The following is a 24,665-nucleotide window of genomic DNA, read 5'->3' on the forward strand; positions in this document are numbered from 1 at the left end:
TGCAGTGCAAAGACTGCATTTCAATTTGATAAATTTACTGTTTCCAATATGAAATATTTATATTGGTAAGAAACTAGCTGCTTAAATTGAGAATAATTGGGAGAGATGACTGTCAAAACCAGGAGAATCTGAAGAACTGTAATAGTGCAAGAACATACACATAGACTTTGCATTTTTTCTGGTGAATAACTCAGTATACATCTGCATTTTCAGGATCTAGAAGAAAAGTAAGTGCCAGTGGGATAACAAGTAAAGTGAGATGATTAACCCTTTAAGATACTCCTAATTTTGTGCAACGACACAATATTGAAAGCAAACCTATGTATAAGGCAATGCATTTAAAATTATTGAAAAGGCTTTTGATTTAAGCCTAACTGTAGAGCGTGTTATTTATGTTTGAACTGTGGGTTTCACTGATGCAGGATACTGAAATTCCGTCCTTAACTTGATTAAAATACAGTGTATACAGTGTAGATTTGGAGATTAAGAAACTCTTCATCCTTATGATTCAGGTAGACCAGGATTATGGAATAAATTTTGCTTATTGTGAAATATTGCTAAGTCTGTGACACAGTTGAGAATGATAGGAACATGCCCCTGTTCTGTTTCCTGGAGGGGTGAGATGAGAGGATTATTGGCATAAATCAATAGCGTACGCTCGCCCCATCTTCCAAATGTGGCAGGTAGATAGCCACAAGGCAATGACCAAAGAGAAATGCTGTTCATGCTATAACAAGTAGCCGGATGCCAAAGTATTTTTAAAAGGCCTTTTGGATCAGTATTTTCATGCCACTAGTTGTGAACATTCCTCAAAGTAGCTCTTTAATTATATTTTTATTCTAACATATTAATTAGGAATGGAATTCGAATGCTCTTTAATACAACAGAAATCAGGTATCATTGGTTTTTGGATGCAAATCAAAGGGCTTATATTTAGTTTAAATCAGAATGGGCAAGAATGGTAGCTTATATGAAGGTGTTTCAGAAGGGTTATGTTAAGTTTTATCTGTGTCAAAAATAAGCTTAATTTTTAAGAACTCCTGGGCATGTGAATGTCTGGAAGAACTAATTTTTAAATGCCCTGTTTCCTTATTACAGAGATAGTGAAGATAAGATGCTGAAACAAGAAATGGCAGCTTGGCATGCTTGTTACTCTGGAATTCATGTAAATATATGTAGACAAGTGTGCCAGCATTCATAGTGTGTAAAAACATTTACAGGATGTTTTATTTAAAGGTACATGCTTGTTAGGTAGGAAGTGCTTTTAGTCTGTATTTGAGTAAAGATGCCTAAGATTCGGGAAGAGGCTACTGGAGTTTTGTCTCTGTTTTCTGCAGAGAGAGGTTAGCTTTGGTTAAAGAGAATTGCGACTCCGGATTTCATTCTAATTGTCAACAGGTACAGATCAGCGTTGCCCGATGTAAAATGTGGACTGGGAAGATACTTTCCAGTTTCCTTTCTGCTCTGCCTTAGCCTTGCTGCCGCTGCTTTGCTCTCTGCAGCAGCACGGTGGTTCCTCTTCCCCTTGCAGCCTGGCCTCCTGCCGCTTGGCAGCTCTGGAGGCCAGTGGCGATATTTTCTCCTCACCGAAAGGTAGCCAGATCTCGTGCAGGGTCCTGGCGGCAGTGACCCATACCTGGTGGTGATGGGGAGTAGTGTCCTTTTGCAGTATGGACAAGCAAGGAGGAAAGAGCAGAGAGGAGCAGTGGAGAAACAGGGCTGCGCGCTCTACTAACGTGCTACAAGCAGCTTTGTCCATCTGAGCGAGTCCCTTCGCAGAAGGTGCCCAAGTGCACCGGAGGACGGGCTCAATCGGTTGCTTTGGTTCCTTCTGCTCTCAGCTTGACACAGTGCCTGCTCTCACTGCCAGGTCCCTCGCTGCGCCTGCACCTCTCCATCCAGCAAACAGCTTACATTAGGTCTACATGCAGCATTTTTCTTCTCATGTGGCTTTCTGTTAATATCATAGCCAGGAGTTCTTACACACTCTAGGAAGTCCTCACCTTGCTGGTGGTACCCCACTGTCCCTTTGAAAACTTGGGAGGGAACAGCTTCTCCCCTTTGCATGGGAAGCTGCAAAAAAGTCAGTCCATCATTTGCACCCTACTGATCTCTTGTTCTCCCTTGTATTTCGGTAAGCATCTGGCCTGTCATGTTTCTCTTAACGCACTGTGGCCCTTGGTTTTTCTCCTCATTTCTCCATCCCAAGAGGAAGGAAACACCTGAGGAAACTGCGTGGCAGCCTTCTAGGAGGGTGACTAAATGCCGTTTCCTAAGCCTTTAAGGGGGAGTCTATTCCCGTAGAAAGATGGACTGTCTCAAGTAAATTGTGGGATTATTAAATAACTTGAGAACACGGCTTAGCAGCCGTTCCTTGGCATTTTACAATAAAAATTTCTGCAAGAATTCCAAAATAAACTCAGTCCTGATACCTCTGGAGGCAGCAACAGTTGCTGTGAATTTCCCCATGGCAAGGTCTGGCAGAAGCTGCCTGCGAGTGCTGGCTCTGTGCCAGCCTCCGCAGAAACGGGCAAGTGCAGGCATTTTTCAAACACTGCTGTCAGTAGGCTCATACACTTTACCAGCTTCCTCACATCCCTACTATTTAGGCATCCAAATAAAAGATAGGTTTTTTGGAGCTGCAGAGTACTTTCAGGCAGAATCTACATCTGTGGGTAGCAGACTATTTAATTTAGTGAAAATTTTAATAAAAAAACCCCAACAATAATAATTCCCCAAATGGAGATTTATTTATGAGGATTATGGAGCATATGCAGAAATGTTTATTGATATGACTGAGTGGATATCAAAAAAATATAATTATGAAATGCAAAAATAACTTTCTAGTTTTTTCAAACATTTTTTGATCAGTTGCTTTTAGGCACTCAAAATTGAAACTGTCAGTTTGCAGTACGCTGGGAAAATTCATATGCAGCAAAGATGGCAGTTGTCTTGAGATGGACAGTGGGCTAAATAGGTTTATTGTAGGTTCAGAAATCACAAGCCATATTAAACAGCAGGCTTCCTGAGCATTTTAGGTACACTCTAGATTTTATGATTACTTAATTTATTTCTGATCCATTGAAGTTGATAGTAGAATCTCCATCAGTTTGAGTGGACCAGAATTTCCTCTCCTGTAACAGTCACGTCTGTAAAATAATATTTACAATATATTAGAATCCTATAAAAATGCAATAGAAAGAAAACAATAAAATAATCCTTACCTTCTTGGGAGAAATGCTGTCAATAGGTTTCTCAGATGTTTTAGAAAAGGCCATTTGAGGGGTTGAGTTTTACGATTAAAAATAGAAACTAGAGAAACTGCCCAGCAAGCACTAATAAATAGCTGTTCAGAGGTGATCTTTGGGGCATTTTTTTGTATTTTGGTTATGGGTCAATTTAGAAGAATAGGAGGGAATTCTAATGAAACTTGAAGTACTCATACAAAGTGTAACATAAACTGTCAGTAAGAAATGATGCACCTGGGTACAGTGGTATACCTTGAGATGGTGAAACACTGGTGAGGCACTGGCACAGGTTGCCCAGAGAAGTTGTGGATGCCCCATCCCTGGAAACATTCAAGGCCAGGTTGGACGGGGCTCTGAGCAACCTGATTTTAGTTGAAGATGTCCCTGCCCATGGCAGGGGGGTTGGACTAGATGGTCTGTAAAGGTCCATATGATTCTATGATATAACTTCAAGTACAATACAACTTGAAATTTAGAGGAGTCCAGCTCTCCGAAAATGTTTTCTCCAGGGTATGAAGTCAGGGATTTTTTTTCCCCCCTGTTTTAAGGTATCATTGGTCTTGTGTACCCATTCAGCTGATCTCATGATGCAGTATGCGAAAATGTTCAGATTGGTTTGTAAAACTTTTCTGACAGTGTACCAATAGATGACACTGCTGTGATCACATTGTTGCCACTCTTGTTAATTACAGGTAGAGAATGCTTTCGCATTAGCACATCAATACAGAGAAATTATTAAGAGCAGTTTTTCGAGCAGAGTCATTCTGGTCTTAGCTGATCACATTGCAAATGCTGTTGTAATTAAAGGCAAAAATGGGAATTTTCAGGATGTTGTATTGCAGAAGGGTGAATGAGACAAAAATCCTTGTCTTCTGTAACCTAATCCTATTTTCCTTCTGTACCTTTTCCTACCTATGTTCCTGTTTTAACACTTTAATACTATCTAAAGCAGTATTTTGAACTATAGTATGTGTAATTTCACTGGAGATTCAGTGAGCCATACAAAGTAAAGATCTTGTATTATCTCAGTCTGTCACCTAGTTACACTTTTTATTACCTACACCTCTATGAATAGCATTTCTAATTGCAAAATGTTCCTTCCCTTTTCTTGATGTTCAAGAAGACATTTTTAAAATAAAAGAATGCAGTCCATTAATCCCAGCTTCTGCAGTCTTTATGGACTGATTTCTCCATTGATATTCTTGCAGAATGTTTAGGAAATAAAACAAGGCAAAATGATAAGGGTAGTTATTTTACATTGTTACGAAAATCAGTTTGACTGGGAGTATTAAGTCATCTTCGTACCAGGAGTAAGAAATTAGCTGATTTTCAATCAGAATACTGTATCTTGACTTCTGATGATGTTTGCCTTCTGTATTGTTTTCTGGCTGACTTGCTACAGTCATATTCTTGGTAGCTCTCACTATAAAAAGAAATGCGAATTTTGCCAGTAGGTTAATGGTTCTACTGTAAATACTCCTTTTCTGATTGCTGTCTGTCATTGATACTGTTATTTTCTTATCATACAAAGTTTGGTGACCAAATGTTGCCATGTAGGTTAAGCTATAATGCAAAAGACAGCAATCATGGGAAGTGAACCTTCTGGCTAAGAGCAGTAAAAGTCTGTCGTTAAGACTGCTGTGTCGTTGTCTTCTGTGAGGTCTTGTGACTGTAAAAATTCAGAGCTGGTTATTCTCTGTCTAAAAACGATTTTGGCATTGACTGTGCTCAGAATTTGACTTCAACGCAGGAAAACCAAACCTCTGTGTTTCTCTATAATGCGGCCCTAACTGGACTGCACGGAAGCTCGGATTTATGAAAAGGACTTGCTGTATTTTCTTCTGAAACGATATAAAGTTCCTGGTAGGCTTATATTTTTATTTATTTGTTGCCATGTCCCAAACAGGAAAGTTACTCATGGGCACAATCCACCCCCGAGTGATCTTGATCTAAATGTGTAGACTTGCGCAAAAGACAGATACAGACAGATGAGGGAGCGTAAGGAATTTGATTTCACCTGCAGAAGAGCCCCACTTTTCATAGCAGTAGCATGATGTGGAGGCTTTGGTGTGAGCTACATGGCATGAGATTGAAAAGGAAGGAAGGAATGCGCTTAAGTGAGGGCAAGACAAGCACAAATTCCTGTTGGAGGCCAGAAAGTTCCCTACTATTGCAGTAGGAGCAGCGGGAGATACTTACAGGATGCAAGGTGGGGTTTCCTATTGTGTTACCATTATTCCAGTCCCTTAGGGCTTATCGAAGTGGGAGTCGTACTAATTGCCTGCTGATTGACCAGTGCACTTCATCCAAAGCATGCATGCCATGGCTTTGTGCTTGTTCAAGTTCTTCCTTGCAAATTGTCATAGTCTAGAGGCATAATTTGGAACTTTTTTCTCCCAGACTATAAAACTGCAGTTTTGATTCCATTTTTATTAGTTCTGAAAAGGATAAAAATAATCAAAATTTGTTTGCAGACTCTAGTAATAACACTAGGGATCATTTTTTTGTGGCTATAGCTTGTTAGTCTTTGGGTTTTTTTACCAACACTTAGAAATGGCTATTTCTGGTTTAAGATCAGTACTGACAATAAAGCATGTTTTTTCTTTTTCTCTTCCATGATAAATGCACCAGGGAATTGCTTATTCAGGAAATACATTTATTTAATAACGAATCTCAAATTATTTCCCTTTCTTTCAGTTTCATTGCCATGATTCTTATTTTTTAAGTGTTGTAGGAACATGTTTATCATTCACTTTAATTTCACATGACAATGTGTTTTGTAGTTAAAAGGATATTTCCTTTGCTAGGCATGTGGAGCGTAGTGCTAACATTGCAGATTACAAAACATATGTGTTTACTTGCTGGTATTTGTAGAGGCTAAGCTTTCATTCCTTTTTAATAGCTTTGATTCTCAAAAAAGGTACGAATATTTGTAAGGGGAAAAAGCATGTATGTTCCTGGATACACCTCTGGATCGTTGTATGAATGTAGGTGATCATTGATTCTTCCCAAGTTGTAAACATCTCACTGAAGCTTTGAATCATCTTATTCCTCTAGCTAGCAAGTAACGGAGATAAAGCAAGAGGACTTTGACAGTGCTAAAAGAAGGTAGAAAAAGAAAGTTGAGTAGGCTGTCGAGTCACCTGTAGTGCCCCTGCACTGCTACGGCAAGTGCAGATACCTGTGTCAAAAGTTGAGTGATGTTCCTGAGTAGACTATTGCAGTGGGAATTTATGCCAAGACTAAAAAGACTAAAAGATTCCTCCAGTCAGGTGACCTATTGGCCAGGGACGACGACGTAGCACTTCAGTGGTCTCCGCTACTCCGGTAGCCCAAATCTCTGTGAAGCCTTTTATTGGTAATGCAGGTAAATTGACAGAGCATTCGTAGCAGCAGCTTGGCTTGGGACTTCCAGACCATCGTCCTCTGATGATTCAGACGGAGGAATCTGGTCTGTTAATTCAAAGTCATTAGAAGGCATCAAACACCTCTGTGTCTGATCATTAAAAAGAGGACATAAAGTCTTCCTTTGTTAGCATAATTCTACTATATCCGTTTTTTTCAGATAACTATATGCAAATAAGGAAATACCAACATTAAGGTTTTCTAGCTAGTAAATTAAAATATTATTTTAAGGAAAGATTCACATAGTGTGTTTCTGTGAATGTTTCATCGTAGTGTAGGTTTTCCTTCATGTGACTTCAACTGGGATTGCATATGCAATGAGTATCAGCTTCAACCAAGGTATTAAATATACATTGCACCTTTTTTTGTTGTGCCAAACATATGCAGGCTGCATGCTGCTAAGGCTTCTATTTTTGCTTTACCTAGCATTTTTATTTTACATTTTAAGATTCAGCTTTTATTTCAGTTTGCATTTAATGTGTAGTAAATTGTTATCCCTGGGGAATGGAGAAAAAATTGCACGTTTTACTGGAGAGAAAGATCATTGACTGCATTGTTACATTGACAAGGGCAACTCACATGTTTGTCAATTGCAAGTATATATCAAAAAGATTATTTCTATAAAACTGGAAGGTATAATGTGTAAGACCAACAGTGAGCTGTGCTTTTTGGACAAGGCAAATCAAAACCCTCTGTCTTTGTCCCAGAAGAGGTGAGACCTCTGATTGATTTTGCAAAAGCTGGCTGTCTTGAAAAACAAATGGTCATGCTTTAAACAGTTTCAGGAAGAACTTAAACAATTTCAGGAAGATTATAATTTCAGTCCTGAGCTTTTAGGGGCAGAGCAAACAGTGTTTCCTTTGATTAAGGGATGTAATTCTGTTTATATTAAAGTGTATTAACTAGAATAATAATTTGAGCTGCAAGGAAAACATTGCCGTAGCATGCTTAAATCCTGTTTAAATGAATCTGACTTAAGCCATGCTTAAAATGAATTATAAATTTTTTCTCGTCATTAGGCTGACCATTGCAAATTTGCTTTTTGTCTATTTTGTCCTGTGCCAGTATGGTTTTTTCATTCTTTCTATTTCACAAGCATAATTAATATTTGCTTAAACTAAGCAAACTAATTACTAAACTGAGTAAAGATACTTATCATGGGGTACATTGAAATACAGTACTAAAGCTGCCTTTTTTGTGGCAGGAATGAGTCTTCAAAATAAGGATAAAAAGCTGTGATTGTTATAACCAATATTTTTTTAATGGGCACTGAATAATTAAAATTTTGTATTCCCCGTTGACTTTTGAGTAGAAGAAGCCTGCATCCTGTAGCATCCGTGTGCTCACTGTGATTTTGTAATTGGCATCTTCATTCTTGGGATATTAGTTTTCCAGGAGTGCTTTTTATCATTTAAACTAATTAGTGTCCTTTTTAGGTGAATTGGGTGAATAGTTCTTTGCTAGGCGGATAGAAGCACAGAAAGTAGGATTATTTATGGAAAAGCTGTAGTTTTTAGTGTTGTAGTGTTTAGTTGTGGTGTTTAGGAGGTTGCTGAAGACCAACGAGAAGATAGGCTTGGCAGCTCTTATACAAGACAAATAATAACAATTACTATTTCTATTTGTTAAATTAATATAATTTGTGGTAAGTAGTTTCCCCACTTTTCAGAATAAGAGAGAGGACAGAGCAGACATATTCTTCTATGTTTCTTTATATGAGACGCTTCATATTGCAGTTTGGAAATATAAAATAAGTAAAATGCTATGAACGGATATGTGTTTTGCTTGACATACTCAGCTGACACATACTTGAGAACTCTTCCCCCTGCTTTTTCTTCTACCTTGGTTGTAACAAAGAAAGTAACGGGAGACTTATTAAGAGGGGGATGAGTGTGGATGAAGTCAGAGAGAAGGGGAAAGAGCTGGATGTCAGTGAAAGAGCTCTTCATGCAATGAATCCAGAACAAATGCTCATATTAATAATTAAGCTTCTCAGGAATAATGACATCAAAGTTACTGCGCATCTCTGCACATCTCTAGTGGCTTGCTTTCTTTTCAAATAATTGTAGATCAAATGAATCAATTCCAAGATTGAGAGTAAAGTGGAGGAATAATAGAAAGCCATGACAGAAGTTTAGTTATAGTTCTAAGCATAAAAGAATTAAGAACATGCTTTTACCTTATTTTTGCTTCTAGAAATGTGTACATTGCCTGATTACTTGCAGTGATGAAAAACTCTGTTCCCATATTGATTGGGTGTTTACTGCTTTTTAGATTGTGCTTGTTCCTGCACTATTCCTCCTATGTCCTGTACAGCAGCAAATCTTACTTAATTACTGTGATTTCCAGTTAATACTATTTGAAGCTTCTACTTTTTCAAACCACTAGGCTGAAATTGATCTGAGTGTGTTACTTCTTGTGTATGTGTGGGGAATCCAAGGGAGACTTGTGATTTACATTAGGAACTGGACGGGTGCAACCTTTGTAAAATTACGGCTTAGCCTTAGTACCTCTGTAGGTAAAAAAAAAAAAAAAAAAAGATCTTGTGTCCAAGTGGTCCACGTTGCAGCAGCAATAACTACCTACAGGGAAGACCATAATGAGTTGGTTGGTTGGCTTTTTTCCCCTATGACTAAAGCCGTAGGGAGAGGAGAAGATAGCTTCTCTGATTTGCTCTGTTTTCCTTTCTGAAATGTTTTTCTCAAGAGGCTGAAACCCAGGTGTTCCCCAGGGGAAAGTTAGTTTTTTAACTTTTTAAAAAAATTGAAACTAGGGTTTGAATTGCACAGTGATGAGCATCTGAACTATGCAAAAGCTTTTATGGCACAGTCACTCTTGTTTTTCAGAATGGGCTTGCATATGGCTTTCTGTTCTGTTTCAACAGTTAAACTGTGAGTGAATAGCAGTGGTGGAAAAATGAATGCATTTAACGGTGCTATAGTTACACAGTTTTAATTAAATCAGGTAATTAGCTGATGTAATAAACGTACTTGCTAACTCACCATTTTTCTAAAATGTAATTTCTTTCTTCTTGTTAATGGAGTATAAAAGCACCTCTACCTGAAGTGACAGCTGAAAGTGCTGCTTTTCAGTATCAGTCATCGATATTACACTGGGTTTTTTATAGCCTGTATCCTCTCTTGGTAGTGTAAGATTTTAAAATTTGCCTTAACGATTTCAGTGTCTGGTTGCTGTATGCTATAGGTAGATCTTCAACTTTTGACTTTGTTCACACCGAGTGAAGTGCAAAAATGCTGTAGAGGAGTACGGAGACTTTTGCCTCATCCTTTCTGTCTCGTTAGCGCCAGTTATGGGGGAGCAGTCTCAAGCTCATTACTCGGTCTCATGGTTACATTCACCCCTGTGTTCACTGTTGAATTTTGTTCGGTTAGCAGTTTATCATGTTCTATTAAATCACATTTCGTTAAGGAAAAAAGTCTGTTCAACAAGTGGCCTGATAATGTTGAAAAGCCTATTATGAAGCCTCGGGAACCAATTAAGTAAACCTATACAATTTATTGGGAATGCGTGTTCTTTCTGTCCAATACAACTTTGATTACTGCTCAGGCCAAATTTGCCTTCGCTGTGTTTCCACTGTATTACACAGCTCCGGTTCCTTCCGAAAAGCAGTTTAGTATTCCTTTGAACAAACATCTTGCAAAATATTTTTTAATCTTCTTTTATGTCTGCTTACGAGATCTAATCTCTGTCCTGAACTTGCGAAGCAAAATCCATTTTAGGAGATGTCTGCAGAGAGAGAGAGAGGTGTCAGACCCTGGTGTTAGTGCTGGTGTGGGACTTGCAGGACTGGAGGAGTGCTTGCTTCACAGGGTCAGGTAACAGCGACTGCCGTGACGGGTAGCTTCTCTCCTGGACTTTGGCAGCATCTTTAGCGTCTCGGAAAAGAGAAGCTGCCACCCTGTGCCAAGAGTCCTTATTGCCTTTACACAGGCAGTGGTGGTGCTTCAGCAAGAGAGCTAGTGCCTCACCACTGGGTTTTTTTGAGAGAAGGTTTTAAGCTCCTGAGCGAAGGCTCATGATGATGTTCTTAGCTGCTACAGATAAGACAAGTGTTTGTGCAATTAAGCCTTAGTGTGTCAGGTGCATTTGAATAGTTTGGTAAGCAGGAAACCATGAAAAGTCTGAGACTAGATTAACAAGAATCTGTGAGGGATATCAGGTTCTTGCAAGCTCAGTCTGAGGGTTCCTTGATTTTTTTCTGGTTTTGTGTAATGAACTTGTAATCACTGTTAACAATAAGGTCCCAAGTAAATTGACTGTATTTTTCTCTTTAAAAGAGCAAAAATATGTGAACTGAATTGTTGATGTTGATTAAAATTACTTGTTAGCATAGTATTACATAATATATTTAAATAACATATTATATTATGCTTGATGTGTTATTAAGAGTGTAATATTGATATGAATGCACAATTACTATATTAGAATTACATAATATGTGTGAAAATTGTTGTTATTATAATATATATTAAAATTGGGACCCTGTGACATAGAGCAGTGCTGGAGGTGGCTTGATGCAGTTCAGCAGAACTGAGAGAGGACCAAGTTTTGATCTCTTTTCTGCTCCTTCTTTTGCCCTCTCATTAGGTGAAAGTATTACTGAATGATTGCATGGCTGATTGGATTTTTTTTTTAAATCTTGCCTTTCTTTATACATATACTTTTAAAAATTTGATGGTCTCTCTTCAAGGAATGGAAAAGGGCTGTGAAGGGTGTGGAGCTTTTAACTAAGTGGACCTAATGAGTTCTCAGCTTTAAAGCAGAGATAACTCAAAGCAAACTTCTTAGTGGTTCTCAGCATTCGTAGCACAGAGATACAAACCCTGAGGTTTTGCAATGTATTGTAAGTGGAACTAACATTTGACCCACCCTACTACTAAATTTACACATAAAAATGAATTAATATTAAATTATTTGGCATCTGGATCCTAAACTATTCATTGGGTATGTATCTCACAACAGTATTTTACATCAATTTCAAATTTCAAAAGAGTTTTTGAGATTTCTGAACTCGGCACAATAAAAGATAGTGCTTAATGGGCAGCTGTCTGTGCTTCAAGGCAACCGTGAGGAAAATCAGTCAGAGTATTACGGCTTGTGGGGCAGTTATTGCTTGTATTACTGTTGTTGATTTGTTGGTGTCCGTGTTCAAATTATTGTTCAGATTTCACAGAATTAATTCAAATGTCTGATCTTTGCCTTAAAAAGCATCACCACTACTTGAATAACCAAGGAACAAGTTAATTGTGCTAGACTAAACATTTTTACACCACTGAAATTCTGCCTCAGTAATTACAGAAGGGAATGACCGTAACCCTGTCACATGTGAGATCACAGTTTCCACCGCTGTAGTTTTTTGAAAGGGATATATTATTTTAGGTAAAGAGTACTGACATCTTGTGGCTGCATGAAATAGTGCAAAGAGCTCTGGTCATACCAGCCTTTATCTATAGAAGAGCCTGTTGCAATTTTAACAAAAGCTAATGACTGCATTTCCCAGTGGATGTAAACACAAACCTCTAGAATATGCCAGTCTCCTGAAAAGCGTTAAAAGTAAAAAAAAAGGTCTGTCTTATAATTTTGCTGTTGCTCATGAAGGTGAAGTTATTATTCATGCTAGAATTATTGTGTATTTTAATATAGTCTTGGATCAATTAGACTCGAATGTTATTAAGGCTTAGAAATAGCTGAGAGAGAAATAGAAATATGAATCCCATCCAATATTTTTAATTAAAATGAATTTCACTTGCATAACAATGAAATCTTACCAACTGGCATTTTAGAGAAGGTACTAATTTGAATTTTCTATCCAGCTTTTTTCTTTTGTTTAAAGACTTAAGTGTATTTTTTTGTAATCAAAACATGCAGGAAAAGACGAGTAGTCTTTCTTCAGTCCAGCACGGAGGCAGTGGTGTCATGAGGACCGTCACAGGCACAACTTCTGTGTCTTGTAGCTGTGCCCCGGAGCCCATCCAGCCGCAAAATGACTGCCTTTCTCAGCTGGACCAGTTCCCAAATCCATCTGCTGGCTGGTTCCTGAAATGTTGGTGCCGGTGCAGGGGAGCGGGCAGCGGAGGGGCAGCAACAGGCGCTGCAGTTGCTCCTTCCAGCAGCAGCGACAGCTTATTCCGGCTTCAGTGTTTGTCAAGGGGCAGCCTCGTGCTGCTTGGATGCTGGTCTCCGTGGTGGGACTGCTGGACACAAGTGGAAGAGGCATTTGGCCCCTTCTGCCCCTGTCCTTCCCCCAGGTTCACTCTCTTTCCCACACCTCAGCTCTAGTCAATGCACCGGGAATTGAGGTCAGATTGTGGGAAAGAGCATCGCAGCGTGGTAACGGCAACGTAGCAAATCTCAGTGTGAAACCTTGTGGCAGGGGAGGGTGATTTTATTTTAAACCACAACTGATTTTGGTCATTTGCTTTCACACTCTCACACCCACAAACTCACATTCACAAGCACAGATGTGTTGTCTGGGTCGTGCATGATGGGGAGGGGAAAGACGCCAGCCAACAGGTCGTGCTCATGTCTCCAGGGCTCCTGCTAGTCGTGTGACCATGTCTGTGCTGGTTTTGGATGTGCCGTTTTGTACCTTCTGGTAGCTGGCAGTGATTTATCTCTCAGTCTTGTCACGCCTCCGTGTGCCCCATCAGGTTTTTGCTTGCTGTCTTTTGTTCTCCCCACATGGGTGTCTTGAGAAGAGGACACAGATGTGCTTCTGGGTGGCTGCTAGTCTCTGTGCCCCCAACACATGCTACCCCAAGAGTCCTCCTTCCACCAGCTGTTCCTTCTGACACTTCCACACCCATGTCCCATCCATTCTCCATTCATGCCATGTTTAACATTTCTCTTTCAGTTTCCTTCAGGGTTGTCTTTCTGGTCATAGTTAACTGTTATTCGGTTGTATCACGGGGCTTAGACCTGTGCTGTCCTGCAGGTAGGTGATTGCTGCAGGAAGCATGTGAACTTTGTGGACTGACTTTAGAGTTGATTTGCTCATCGTGAGCGTTGTAGGAAGTGTGTCTTCATGGAAGAGGGAAGCCTGGACACAATAAAGTCAATGAAGAGTTACACTAGTGGTGTCAGTGGAGCTTGTGCCTTTTCAAAGGCATAAGATAATTAGATCAATATTTTACAGACATAATTTTAACTTTATAATCTATTTTTTGTGATTTCATTAAGATAAAATCATAGTCCTAATAAGGACATAATTCTGTTAACTAAAGACTGCACTGCAACAGCCAGTATTTCATGTATGACTTTGAGTATGGATTGCAAACAACAGGAAGTGATGCAAGCACCCATTTGATGTTAACACAGTGAATTACCTGAGTAATGACACTGTGGAAAATAATAAATTGTGACAATTAAAAATTCTTTCCTCAGCTGCTGTTTTCAATTGGACTATCAGTAGAAATTACATTTAATTCTGTTTAAGGTAATTTAGTCTCCATTCCCTTAATGTATTAAAAGGACATAATTAACAGTATATATGTGTCTTTAACAGGAACCAGTGATCCATATGTCAAGTTCAAACTTGGAGGAAAAGAAGTCTTTAGAAGTAAAACAATACACAAGAACCTCAATCCTGTGTGGGAAGAAAAAGCTTGCATTCTTATAGATAACCCAAGAGAACCGTTGTATATAAAGGTGAGACACTATCTTACTTATGTCTGTCAAATTAGAACGGAAGAGTTACTGAAAGAATTTAGATTTTGTAATTTTTGTATACTGAAAAAAGTACTGTGCAATAGTGCATTACTAAAGACTATTTAGAGGTGAAAATTATTTAAATTACTTCTGTAGAAGGATGATGTCAACATTTCCCCCCCTAAAAAAGGTAAATACAGGCATTTTAGTTTATTTCATGCCATAATTGTTTTATACTTCTTTAGTGTGATCTTAGGAGGAGGACAGAGAAAGTAAACTGTGTTTCATGTTGATGGCATCCCTTTTATTTATGGAAGTATCATTGCATAATTCTGATATGAAGCATGATCTATCCCATTAGAAGCAATTTTTGCTGAGGTTAATTTGAGAATTTATCAAATTGTGTGCCCCATTCTCCTAGGTTTTGGATTTTTTTCTATTTGTACCTGAACACAATGGGTTTGCTTATATGTGTTGTAATGCTTTATGCTTTTTTTTTTTTTCGCATTGCAGCTCTCCTTAGTATATCACAGGTGAGGCTGATTTTGTCATAATAGAGGCATCACTTATTCCAAAATAACAGAGAGCTTGAGTTTAAATCAAAGAGAGGCCAGCAATGCCCAGAGTAATTAGCAGCAGTGCCACTAGTACTTCTTAGCTATCCATATTGGAATGGAAACTAGCAAAGCTGTGATCATTGTTTTATAGGCACCGAATGGAAAGGCACTTTTCTGGCCCCAATAGTTTATGGTGATCTATATCCAAAAGTGATCCTTAATTGTGTAAACCAAAGTAGATAAAAATTAAGTTCTAAAAATGGTATCGGAAAAACTGTAGTCTTAGGGTTCTAATTAGAACATACATAGGTCAAAAATACTTTGAGAAAGTATGGAAACTTAAGTCTTACCTACGTAATCCTTTTAATTGGTCTGAAATGATATAATGCTTCAGATCATTATCAGTCTAGTAGTAGTATAGCCTCATGTCTGTACATGATGCATTCTGACTTTTACATAAGCAGTTTCAAACTTGGTTTTGTGGCCAGAAAGTTTCAGGTTACTTTCAAATAGTCCTGGTTTAACATGTGAGAAAAATGAAGCTGTAACTCTGGAAAAGGAGTTTCAAGAACCATTCAGAAAGCCAGAAAATATCAAAAAAAGATTTCTAATACTGGAAAACGCTTTTATCTCCTGTGCATGTTAGGTCTTTGACTATGACTTTGGACTTCAAGATGACTTTATTGGTTCGGCATTTTTGGATCTCACTTCATTGGAATTAAACAGGTATGGCACAAACAAGCCTATGGAGTAATTCATTATGGTTATCTGCTCATGTCATGTTTGTGGAATTGCAAATAGAACATTATGCTGGAAAATAATTATATAAACCTACACGACATAAAACACTTATGTTTAGGGAATTACTGTAATATGAGTGTTAATAATATATTAACTGATCATGCACAATGTTTTTTACAGTGTCTATGGAGAGGTTAGTTTTATAACCACTTTAATCTTGTTTTTATATTATCTTCATTCACAGCATTACCACCTACTGTTTAACTTTTTTTTTTCTGTTTTTTAATCCATTAATGTTAAAGTTCAGATTTAATTACTTCAGTACATATAAGTACTTAACACGGAGTAACAGTATTTAGTATTTATTTATGAGTGTTTAGACTGCAATACTTAAAAGTAGAAGTAGAGTAAATTTGTGACACCATTTTCAAGTAGTTTCATATAAATGCAGACGCCTTTAATTCATGATTCAGAAATTTCATTTTCTGAGAGCGTGAAATCAAAATAAGTGCATATATTTTTGTCTCCTAGGCAAACAGATGTTACCTTGAGTCTGAAGGATCCTCATTACCCTGACCATGATCTGGGAAGTATACTGTTATCAGTTCTGTTGGCTCCTAGAGAAGAACAGCGAGAAGCGGTAATTTTAAATATTTTAATATGTGTCATCACTCTTGTGATTGTTCTATGGTTGGATGACTTAAAACACAAGAGTAAACTATATATTCTGAGACTAATTTGATTTTTCCAATTCTTAAAATAACACTGAACGGTGTTTCTGGTATAGTACAACCAGAGTACTTCAGCTGAACTGGATCCTCCCTGAGATGGTACTGGGGGATCCAGATGGTTCAGCAGTTTCAGATAAAGTCAGCTGCAGGTGAATGGTGCTGATTAATACAGAAAAATATCAGTAAACCACTGGTGAAGAATTTTGGACCTAGTGCTGCCTTCTCTAGATAAGAACATGTGAATCCTATTTCAGTGAATCACACTGAAAATAAAGAAACTTGAAGAAAGGCAGTATTTCTGCTTTTTGGCATCTAATGATGACGTATTAGTGCATGTTTTTCAATTTCATGACTAGATTTCAATTACAAAATTGTGTGTTTTTCTAGGTTTATTGTAATTCCTTCATCAATCTTAGCTTTCTGAGCTGCTTAGTTGTAAGTGAAAATAGTTTCCAGTTTTATAGATCCTGTTAGTTGTGACAAATTCTGTCTCTAGCTGGATGTATTTTACTAGCTTTTTGTCAGTTGACTTTTGACTTGAGCAGTAGTAGTACAACTATGGCAGAAATACAAGAACTGACATCTCACTCAGAGGTTGTAAAATAATATGGATTCCTCTGGCTTCAGAGGGGCCAAGAAAAAAGTATTAATCTGGTGAAATTTTCCATGGATATGGTCAACTATATGGTTTTTGTAAAAGCATATATGTTTCTGTGTGCTGCAGCGTGACACATCATCCTGTTGCGTACCTAAGGAATATTGGCAGGTTGTAATATTCTTTTTCCACTTTCCTCCTAGCTATTATTAAGTAGCCTAGTAAGTCAGTTATTGGACCTAGGTGTTTGGTATTTGGTATGACAGAGATATAAAGTTTTGAAAATAGGTTTCTCATCTGTTAATTTTCTTCATGACGTTCTGTTACAACTTAACAGACAATGGAATATGGTAGTCATGTGCAGGAAGTTTATTTAAACAGTGTATTTTTCTTTCTTTTAGCAATATGTTTGTCCAGACAACTCAGAATACTATCTTGCAAATTTGCACCACAAAAGTGTTTAACACTTAAATTAAAAAATGTATTTCATTCCGTGGGGTTTTTTTTTTGTGTGTATTTGGGTAAGACCAGCATTTCTAAGTCAGCTGGTAACAGCCCTGTTTTTCCAAGTGGCTTTGGCATTACCCTGCCATAATCCTAAATCATGCAGCACAGAAATACTATATTTTTATGTGGGAAACCATTATGTGGACAGCATGTTAGTTTCCTTTTTTCATCATTCAGATAGGATAGCTAATGTGCCGCTCAGTGTTACCAGCTATTACACAAAGAGCGCTCAAGAAAATCACAGGTGAGAAAGTGAAATTAAGACACTACAGTGTAACATGGCTTTTCATACGGGTGTTTACTTGATGAGTACGCAACTGGACGTCAAAAGTAATGGGAGCACAATAGACTTGGTGGGTGCCAATTTTTTTCATATCCAACTGACTGGTTGTAATAGGAAGAAGAACTGGTTTTGTGCTATTATGCATTTCATTAGTAGCTTTCTATTTAGTAAGCTAATGCTTTTAGTCTAGCTCAAGTGACCAATTTTTCTTCCCATTCAAACTGTTCTATGGGACTTCATTCTGAAAATGCCCAAGATTCAGATTAAGATTCTGATTCCTAATCTGAAGCTTTATATTTATTATTAGAAACCAATTCCCAAGATACGGATCTCAGCACGGTTCTGACAACGGTGCAGTAAAATCAGAGAATTTGCGTCACAATGCAGGGAAGATGACCTACAAAATTAACACTGAATTGCTGTATATGAATGTGTTAGGGGTTTAATAATTCAAGGCGCAATTATCTTTTCTTCAGTTACCACATGTACTTATTTATTTATTTATTAGATTTTATTTACTCTCTACAGAGTATATATTATAAAATGTATCGCTCCAATTAAACTGTCATCCTTAGTTATTTTTAATAGGTCTCGTAACAATGAGGATAATTTTTATTGAACTTAATATGGTTGAGATCAATAAATTTTCAAATGTTGTGTTAGAGGATCAAGGCTAATTCTTGTCCACTCTGGAAACGTGCACCGTATAAAGTAGTAATTAAAGCAACTCCTACATTCCCAGTCTGTGTAGTGTGCTGTTTGAATGATTACTGCTTCCCTTCTACTTGGATATCTCTACATAGGTAATAATTCAAATAGTATAGTTCAAATATATAGATAAAAACCTGTGAGCACCTTTAAATATGCTTTAATGACTGCTGCATAGAAGACACAGAAAGACTCTCTCTTCACATCACGTGCATTTTTTTCCTAAGTCATTGCAAATTTATTTAAATCCTGTTGGTTTGATATCCCTATATAGCCTACATTTCAAAAATACATTTTCTTCTGAACAAGTTTTAATTTGTTCAGGTGATAACTCTAAATTGTTTGCACATGTTGTCACATGTAAATGGTGTAAAATGGTTAAGTCATCAAGCTGAAGAATTCAGAAATTAACTACTAGTACTCAAATTTCAGGCACTTTAATTCCCTACATTTAAAATGAGAGTGTTTATTCAGACCATTGGGGAAATAAAAAAAGGAATAGCTTAAACAAAAGAAGTATTAGCTTTCCCGTGTAGCCATAGAAGCAGCATTGTGTTTGATCCTGTATTTTGGGCAGCTCTATAGCCATAATCCAAACCCAGCCCTGTTGAACAAGGCTTGCTGTTTGTGATGTGTCGTTCGGTAACTTCTTGATGCGGATTAGACTTTCCAAGGAGATCCCTTCACTGCCTGAACTCGAGCGACTGAGAGTGTTTTGGAGGTCATGCATTGATGAGCAGATAAAGTCTTTTGACGATGCGTTTGTGTAGTTAGAGGACAGGGCTTGTAGCAAAGCATTTTATTGGCATATCAAAATAATGTAGCTGTACATTACAGGAAGATGCATCCTGTCGCACTGCATAAGAGATAACCAACACTGCTGGAGGACAAGATACTCCAGTTGGAAGTTTGAAGTTAAATGGTACAAAATTGGGGGCCTTGTATATTGCCACCTGCCTGTGAGAGAGGTATTATTACAAACGATTTACAAAATAAGCAGTGAGTTTGACAGAGTAATAGTTTATTTTGTTTTGGGTGGAACTGCCTTTTGTGAAGCCTTGAGGCGTGCAAAGAGATGAGAGAGAGATTTGGTACACAAAGGAGCATTCTCTTCCTTATCTTTCTGAAAGAAATTCTAATGAAATACAGATTTTCTGTGTGCTGACTGATGAGAGATGTTCTCTAGAATTCATAGCTGGAAGGTCGTGTTTCCTAGGATCAAAACAGATTACATCTTTGCATTCAGATATCAATTAAGAATATTAACATATGCATATGTTCCTATAACTGTATGTAAAATTATATTACAGACTAGGAGAGGGGAGTATTTATCTTTGAGTCCTGGTGGATTGTGAAAAACAATGCTTAAGTCGTTTACAATTTGTGTTTTTCCAGGAGAAGAATATTGGTACATGGTTTCAATTGAAGGAGATCAGTATACTAGTTTCATAAATAAGAACACACTATTTGATTTTTGTGGTACGTTTTATTGGAAGAAAATGCAGAAGTAGCCTGGAGTTACCACTGAATATTAATGTAAGAATATGGGCAGGTGAACAAATACAAATTTCTAGCAAATCTTGTATGTAAGTATCTGCCTTTTGTGGCATAAAAATGTGAACTTGTAAAGTAATAATCTTGTAATAGCTCATTCAAACTATGTACATGAGAAGTCCTATTGAATTTTGATAAATTAAGGCAATCTGATTTGTTCTGATTTTTGAACAATCACAAATTGTGAATCAAAATTGCTGAACGAATTATACAACCATAAAAATAAGATTGTCTTCAGTATTCCTGAAAAGTATAAATCTATTTACGGCCTAACACAATTAAGTTGCAGTAGCACTAGTTCCAATAATTCGTTTGCATTTGCTCTGTGGTGTTAACAATACTTGTCCTTTACATTAATGCAGCATTTTTAATTATTTTGCTTTGAGAGGATAGATAGCTTAGATAACTAGTGTAAACTAAGAAGTGAAATAAATAAGTATCGGAAAAGTACGTATATATAAAAATGTTAAAACCTGTGAGCTCTAAAAAATTTTCATTATTTTTAACTCTTCTTTTAAAAAAATAATGTGTTTATGATGTACTTTCTGTATTTTTCATTAATTTCTCCTTTTGATGACCAGTTTAAAAGAAGTCAGAACTAGCAATGACTTGATTTTTTCCGTAGACCTGCTCCAGTGAAGCTTGTTTTGTTTCTTTAATTCCAACAGTATTCCATCAATATTTCCCTTCGGATACATGTAGTGCTGTGCATGCCTGTGTGCCATTTGTAGCTGCATGCATGCCAATTAAAAATGTGTACGTGGTGTCTGCAGATTCTGTGTTTGGTGGTGTAGTCATGGGTGCCGCAGTGCATGCGAGTTTTTCTGGCTCTTCCTCCAGCAGAGTTCAGTGCACAGATTTCGTCACTGGAGAACTTGCAGAGTGACTGCGAGTTCATCAGAGCTGCCTGTCTCCCATGTCTTCTCTACAAGAGTTGTTTCCAGCCTCGGTCTTAGAGGCAGCTCTTGGCTACAGGAAATGAAAAAGTTAGCAGCTTGATGAGAACTGTTGTGTTGGGGCCAGCAGAGATTGGGGACTACTGTTCCACCACTGCCCAAGGCCCTGAGTAGCACAGAAAATGGAAAAAAGGAAACATATGAGTGCTACTTGGATGTTGTTATTTAATGAGAATAAAATTCGCGGCATTGTTTTTCCCTTAAATAATTTATCCCAAATGAGGCTTAATATTTTTTTGCTTCATATGAAAATATTAACAACATTAATATGCTGTCAATTTGCTTGCTGTCTTAAATCTTGTAATGCAATATTATTTTTTTTTATTTGCCAGAGGGATAATAACATCATAGAAAAAAAGAATGACAGAGATGGACTCGGGGCATGGAATATTTTCAGATGAAAAAGTTCCATGTAGATCATCCATCCTAGTCTGCCCTATGCTATATATTTGTTTTATTGGCTTCTGAGGATGGTTATGATGGCTTCAGCTTATCCTGCTGCAGCTGATGCTGATGCACTCAACAAGTATGGTCACACATTTCTGTAGCTACTGCTCAAACTGAACTCTGCAGAGATGAAATAATATTTGATACGTAGCTAATTCAGCTGTCGGGCCGTGTTCTCCTCCTTGCTCACAGCCCGGTCTGAAGCCCAGTGAAGCTGAGTTTGTGCTCTGGCTTGTAGCTGTGTAGGATTCGGCAACGATGACAAAGGGAGGACCTGTGCTATGCTGGACAGGACCCAGGAACCTGGAGTTTTTCTCCAGGGCCTGCTGTGGGCCTCAAGCTGCTTAATTCTTATGTGCCTCTCCTGTAAAAATGAGTTAAATGGCTTTCTCCAGCTTTATAAAACATTTAGTATCTATGCCTATTTTCCAAAGCCACAGTGCTACAATTATCATTAACTTATGGCAGAGCCTTTAGGCTTTAACTGTCCATAGCAACTGAAAAATTTTCCTCAGCAGCTAGTTGTTTTTCTTCTCCCAAAAAACTGTGTCTGTTTGAAGAGTTTCTGGATATTTCAAAAATATAAACCCCGCATATTTTCTCCCGTTTTCATTTTTTCCCCATGTAATGCTTTTATTTCTTAGCAAGGAAAATGTTTGCATTTCAAAGTTTATTTTCATTATCTGAAAAAGACAGTGTATTTGCAATAGTTAATAAAAAATGAAAATCATGTTTGTTTTCCATGACAAAGTTTCAATAGCAATTAGTGGCCTTTGATTTATTCTTACTCAGTGTCAACAACAGGCTGCTAAATGTTATTAAATTGTATAAATTAATTTCTCTGGGTTGCCACAGAACTGCTTTAAGCAACAGTTGTGTTCACAGATAAATTGTTCCCATCCGTCTTGACCAGTATGTCTCTTTTATTTAATGATTCAGAATCTGTGTCTGTGGACACTTTGCCTCCCGGCATGTCAGAGCATTGTCTCTAGCAGTGCCAAGGTTTTACACATTGTTTAGGTAACGGGATAGGGCTACTGCGTTTGGGGTTTTTTAAAGAGTGTGAAGGTATGAATTTTTTTCTATCCCATGTGCATAATTATCAAACCAAAGAGCTGTTTTTACTGCCGTGAAACTAATTAGTGGTAAGCTTAAGGATTTTGTAACAGATGCATGCTGTCCAAGGATCCTTATGCAGGATTTCTCTTAGGTGGCTACACCTGTGAGCTAAACAGTAGGGTTCCGAAAAAAACCTAAAAAATTTTAAAAAACTGTCATTCAAGTATCAGTCAAAATTGAAGTCACTATCAGTAATGGCACATTCATTTTTTTCATTTGCTTATCTAGTTCATTCTTTTTGTTTTTTTTTAAACAATTTCACATAATGCATTGTCTCTGGAAATGAGATGTTCATACCACCCAGAAAAGTATGCCTGGGTGCGAACAGTGCTGCTAGTTGTCTGGATTTATTTCAGTCTTGTGTAGTTGTCGCTGGAGTGTACGTGTGGCTGCTTCAGTTGTAGTGGTGGTTAAATGTGGATTGTCCCGTTGGAGACAGTTGGCCTCCTTTTCTGTTTTGCAGAGAAAAGGTAATTAAAATGCTCTATTTTATTTTCAGACAATGCTAATGAGGAAGAGTTGGAAAAGATCAAGTAAGGTAACTTTTAGCATGTGGTCTTCTGGTGGTTTTTTTGTTAGAAGAACTATGACGTTTTACCAAACATGCCATCTAGGACTGAACACTTGTGCCACAGGATTTATTCTCCTTCAAATTGTGTTTTAATGACATTGTTTTGTCTTTCATCAAATCAAAATCATGAAACAGTTGAGCTTCAGTTGAGCTTTTAATGTAATCATTAAACCTCTCAACTTTGTTACCGCATTTCAGCCTCTCTTGAAGTCATCTAGTAACTTTGTATAAGTGGCAAACATGTCTTGATTCTTTTTCTAAAACCTTTAATTTCTCAGTATAAACAATTTCCTTAAAGCTTACTTGTTAATGTTAACGAAGAATTCATGCCAAAGGGTAACTTTCATTTTCCTATTACTTACTCCTCTTAGTGATTAGAGTTTTTGTGTGTGGAAGTTTTCACGGTGATGCTTCTCAGAGACAAATTTCCCTGAGTGCTGGACGTGCGCAGGTGACAGTCGTAGCCAGGCTTTCCAAGAGCTGAGTGCTTAAGGCATCACTCTCGGTCTCCACTTTATACAGCTCTTTAGATGCCTCTTCAGGCAAATTTGGTGTCTGGCTTTTCTCCTCTTAGGAGTCATGTGAGTGACAAAAAAGGAGCACTGTATGCTCTTTTCCACTAGGGAAAGACTGGGAGTTAGACTGTAGTGGAATACAATCCATTTTTACCTTTTTCCTGTATGTGTCTCCAAAAAGAAAAAGTGTGTAGTTTCTCAGTAGTTTTCTGGCAACTCTCACCTAATGCTGCCATGCTGCTTTCAAGTTTTAAGCCTTCTTATTATTTGCATAATTAAAAATAGAATTAAAATTTCTCAAAGTCTTGAGCTGGTGTGGTAGATCTGGGTTTTTTTGAGATCTTATCATGTAAAGGTGTTAAAATGAGAAAAATGAAATAGCTATGTGGGGTGATTTCACTTATTTTGTAAAGTGATTTACTTTTCTAGCATATTGATGCACAAATTTAAATAGAAGGTTATTAATAAACAGTGTTGTATATAGTGCTCACTGACAAATATTTGCACAGTGTTTTTAACCTTAAAAAAAAAAAAAAGAGAGTAGGGTTCATAATTCCTGGGTTACGGACAGAGTTTTCACACAGTCTGCTTCTGTGCTGCAGGACAGTACTCAATCTCTCTTCCCTTTTTGAAAGCTGTGAAGCAAAGATACTTGGTGAAGTGATGATGTGTAATATTTTGATTCTCATATGGTTCGTGTAACTTTTCCTGAAATATCTAAGATGCTCAAACTTCTGAAGAGTTAATGAAGAGCTGTGAGGATGGTGAAGGGCAGAGCTGTTTTGCATCATGAAAGTGATGCGTTAACTCCTGATGTGCTGAATGTGTTGGATGACAGTTTGTAAAACTAGTTTATGAAGAACTTTCCCATACTTCAAATTTCAAACTGACAAAACTGTGAGGTTCAATAGTCCTGAATGAATGGCACAACATGATAGTTGGGAATTCTTCAGAGCTGTTCAAGTGAATTACTTACCTGCGTTCTCCTTTGTTACATTCATTTGATAACGTTTCATTCGGTAGTTGCCACTTTTGCAAAGGGACATATCAAAAGATTTGG

At 37.6% G+C, this 24,665-nt stretch overlaps 1 protein-coding gene across 2 annotated transcripts in view; it reads left to right on the forward strand.

The window, feature by feature from the left end:
* The window catches only part of MCTP1 (multiple C2 and transmembrane domain containing 1), a 285,660-nt gene that overhangs the window by 116,861 nt on the left and 144,134 nt on the right, over positions 1-24,665 (forward strand). Inside the window, exons 3-6 of one of the 2 annotated variants that reach the window (XM_050912970.1) lie at positions 14,179-14,321; positions 15,525-15,604; positions 16,151-16,259; positions 23,019-23,057. In XM_050912970.1, coding sequence (XP_050768927.1) covers positions 14,179-14,321; positions 15,525-15,604; positions 16,151-16,259; positions 23,019-23,057 — 371 coding nt within the window. The remainder of the gene's footprint in view (positions 1-14,178; positions 14,322-15,524; positions 15,605-16,150; positions 16,260-23,018; positions 23,058-24,665) is intronic. The other variant, XM_050912971.1, reaches the window with a different exon arrangement.

The sequence above is a fragment of the Gymnogyps californianus genome, chromosome Z (assembly GCF_018139145.2).
Source record: "Gymnogyps californianus isolate 813 chromosome Z, ASM1813914v2, whole genome shotgun sequence".
In the NCBI taxonomy this organism is placed as follows: Eukaryota; Metazoa; Chordata; class Aves; order Accipitriformes; family Cathartidae; genus Gymnogyps; species Gymnogyps californianus.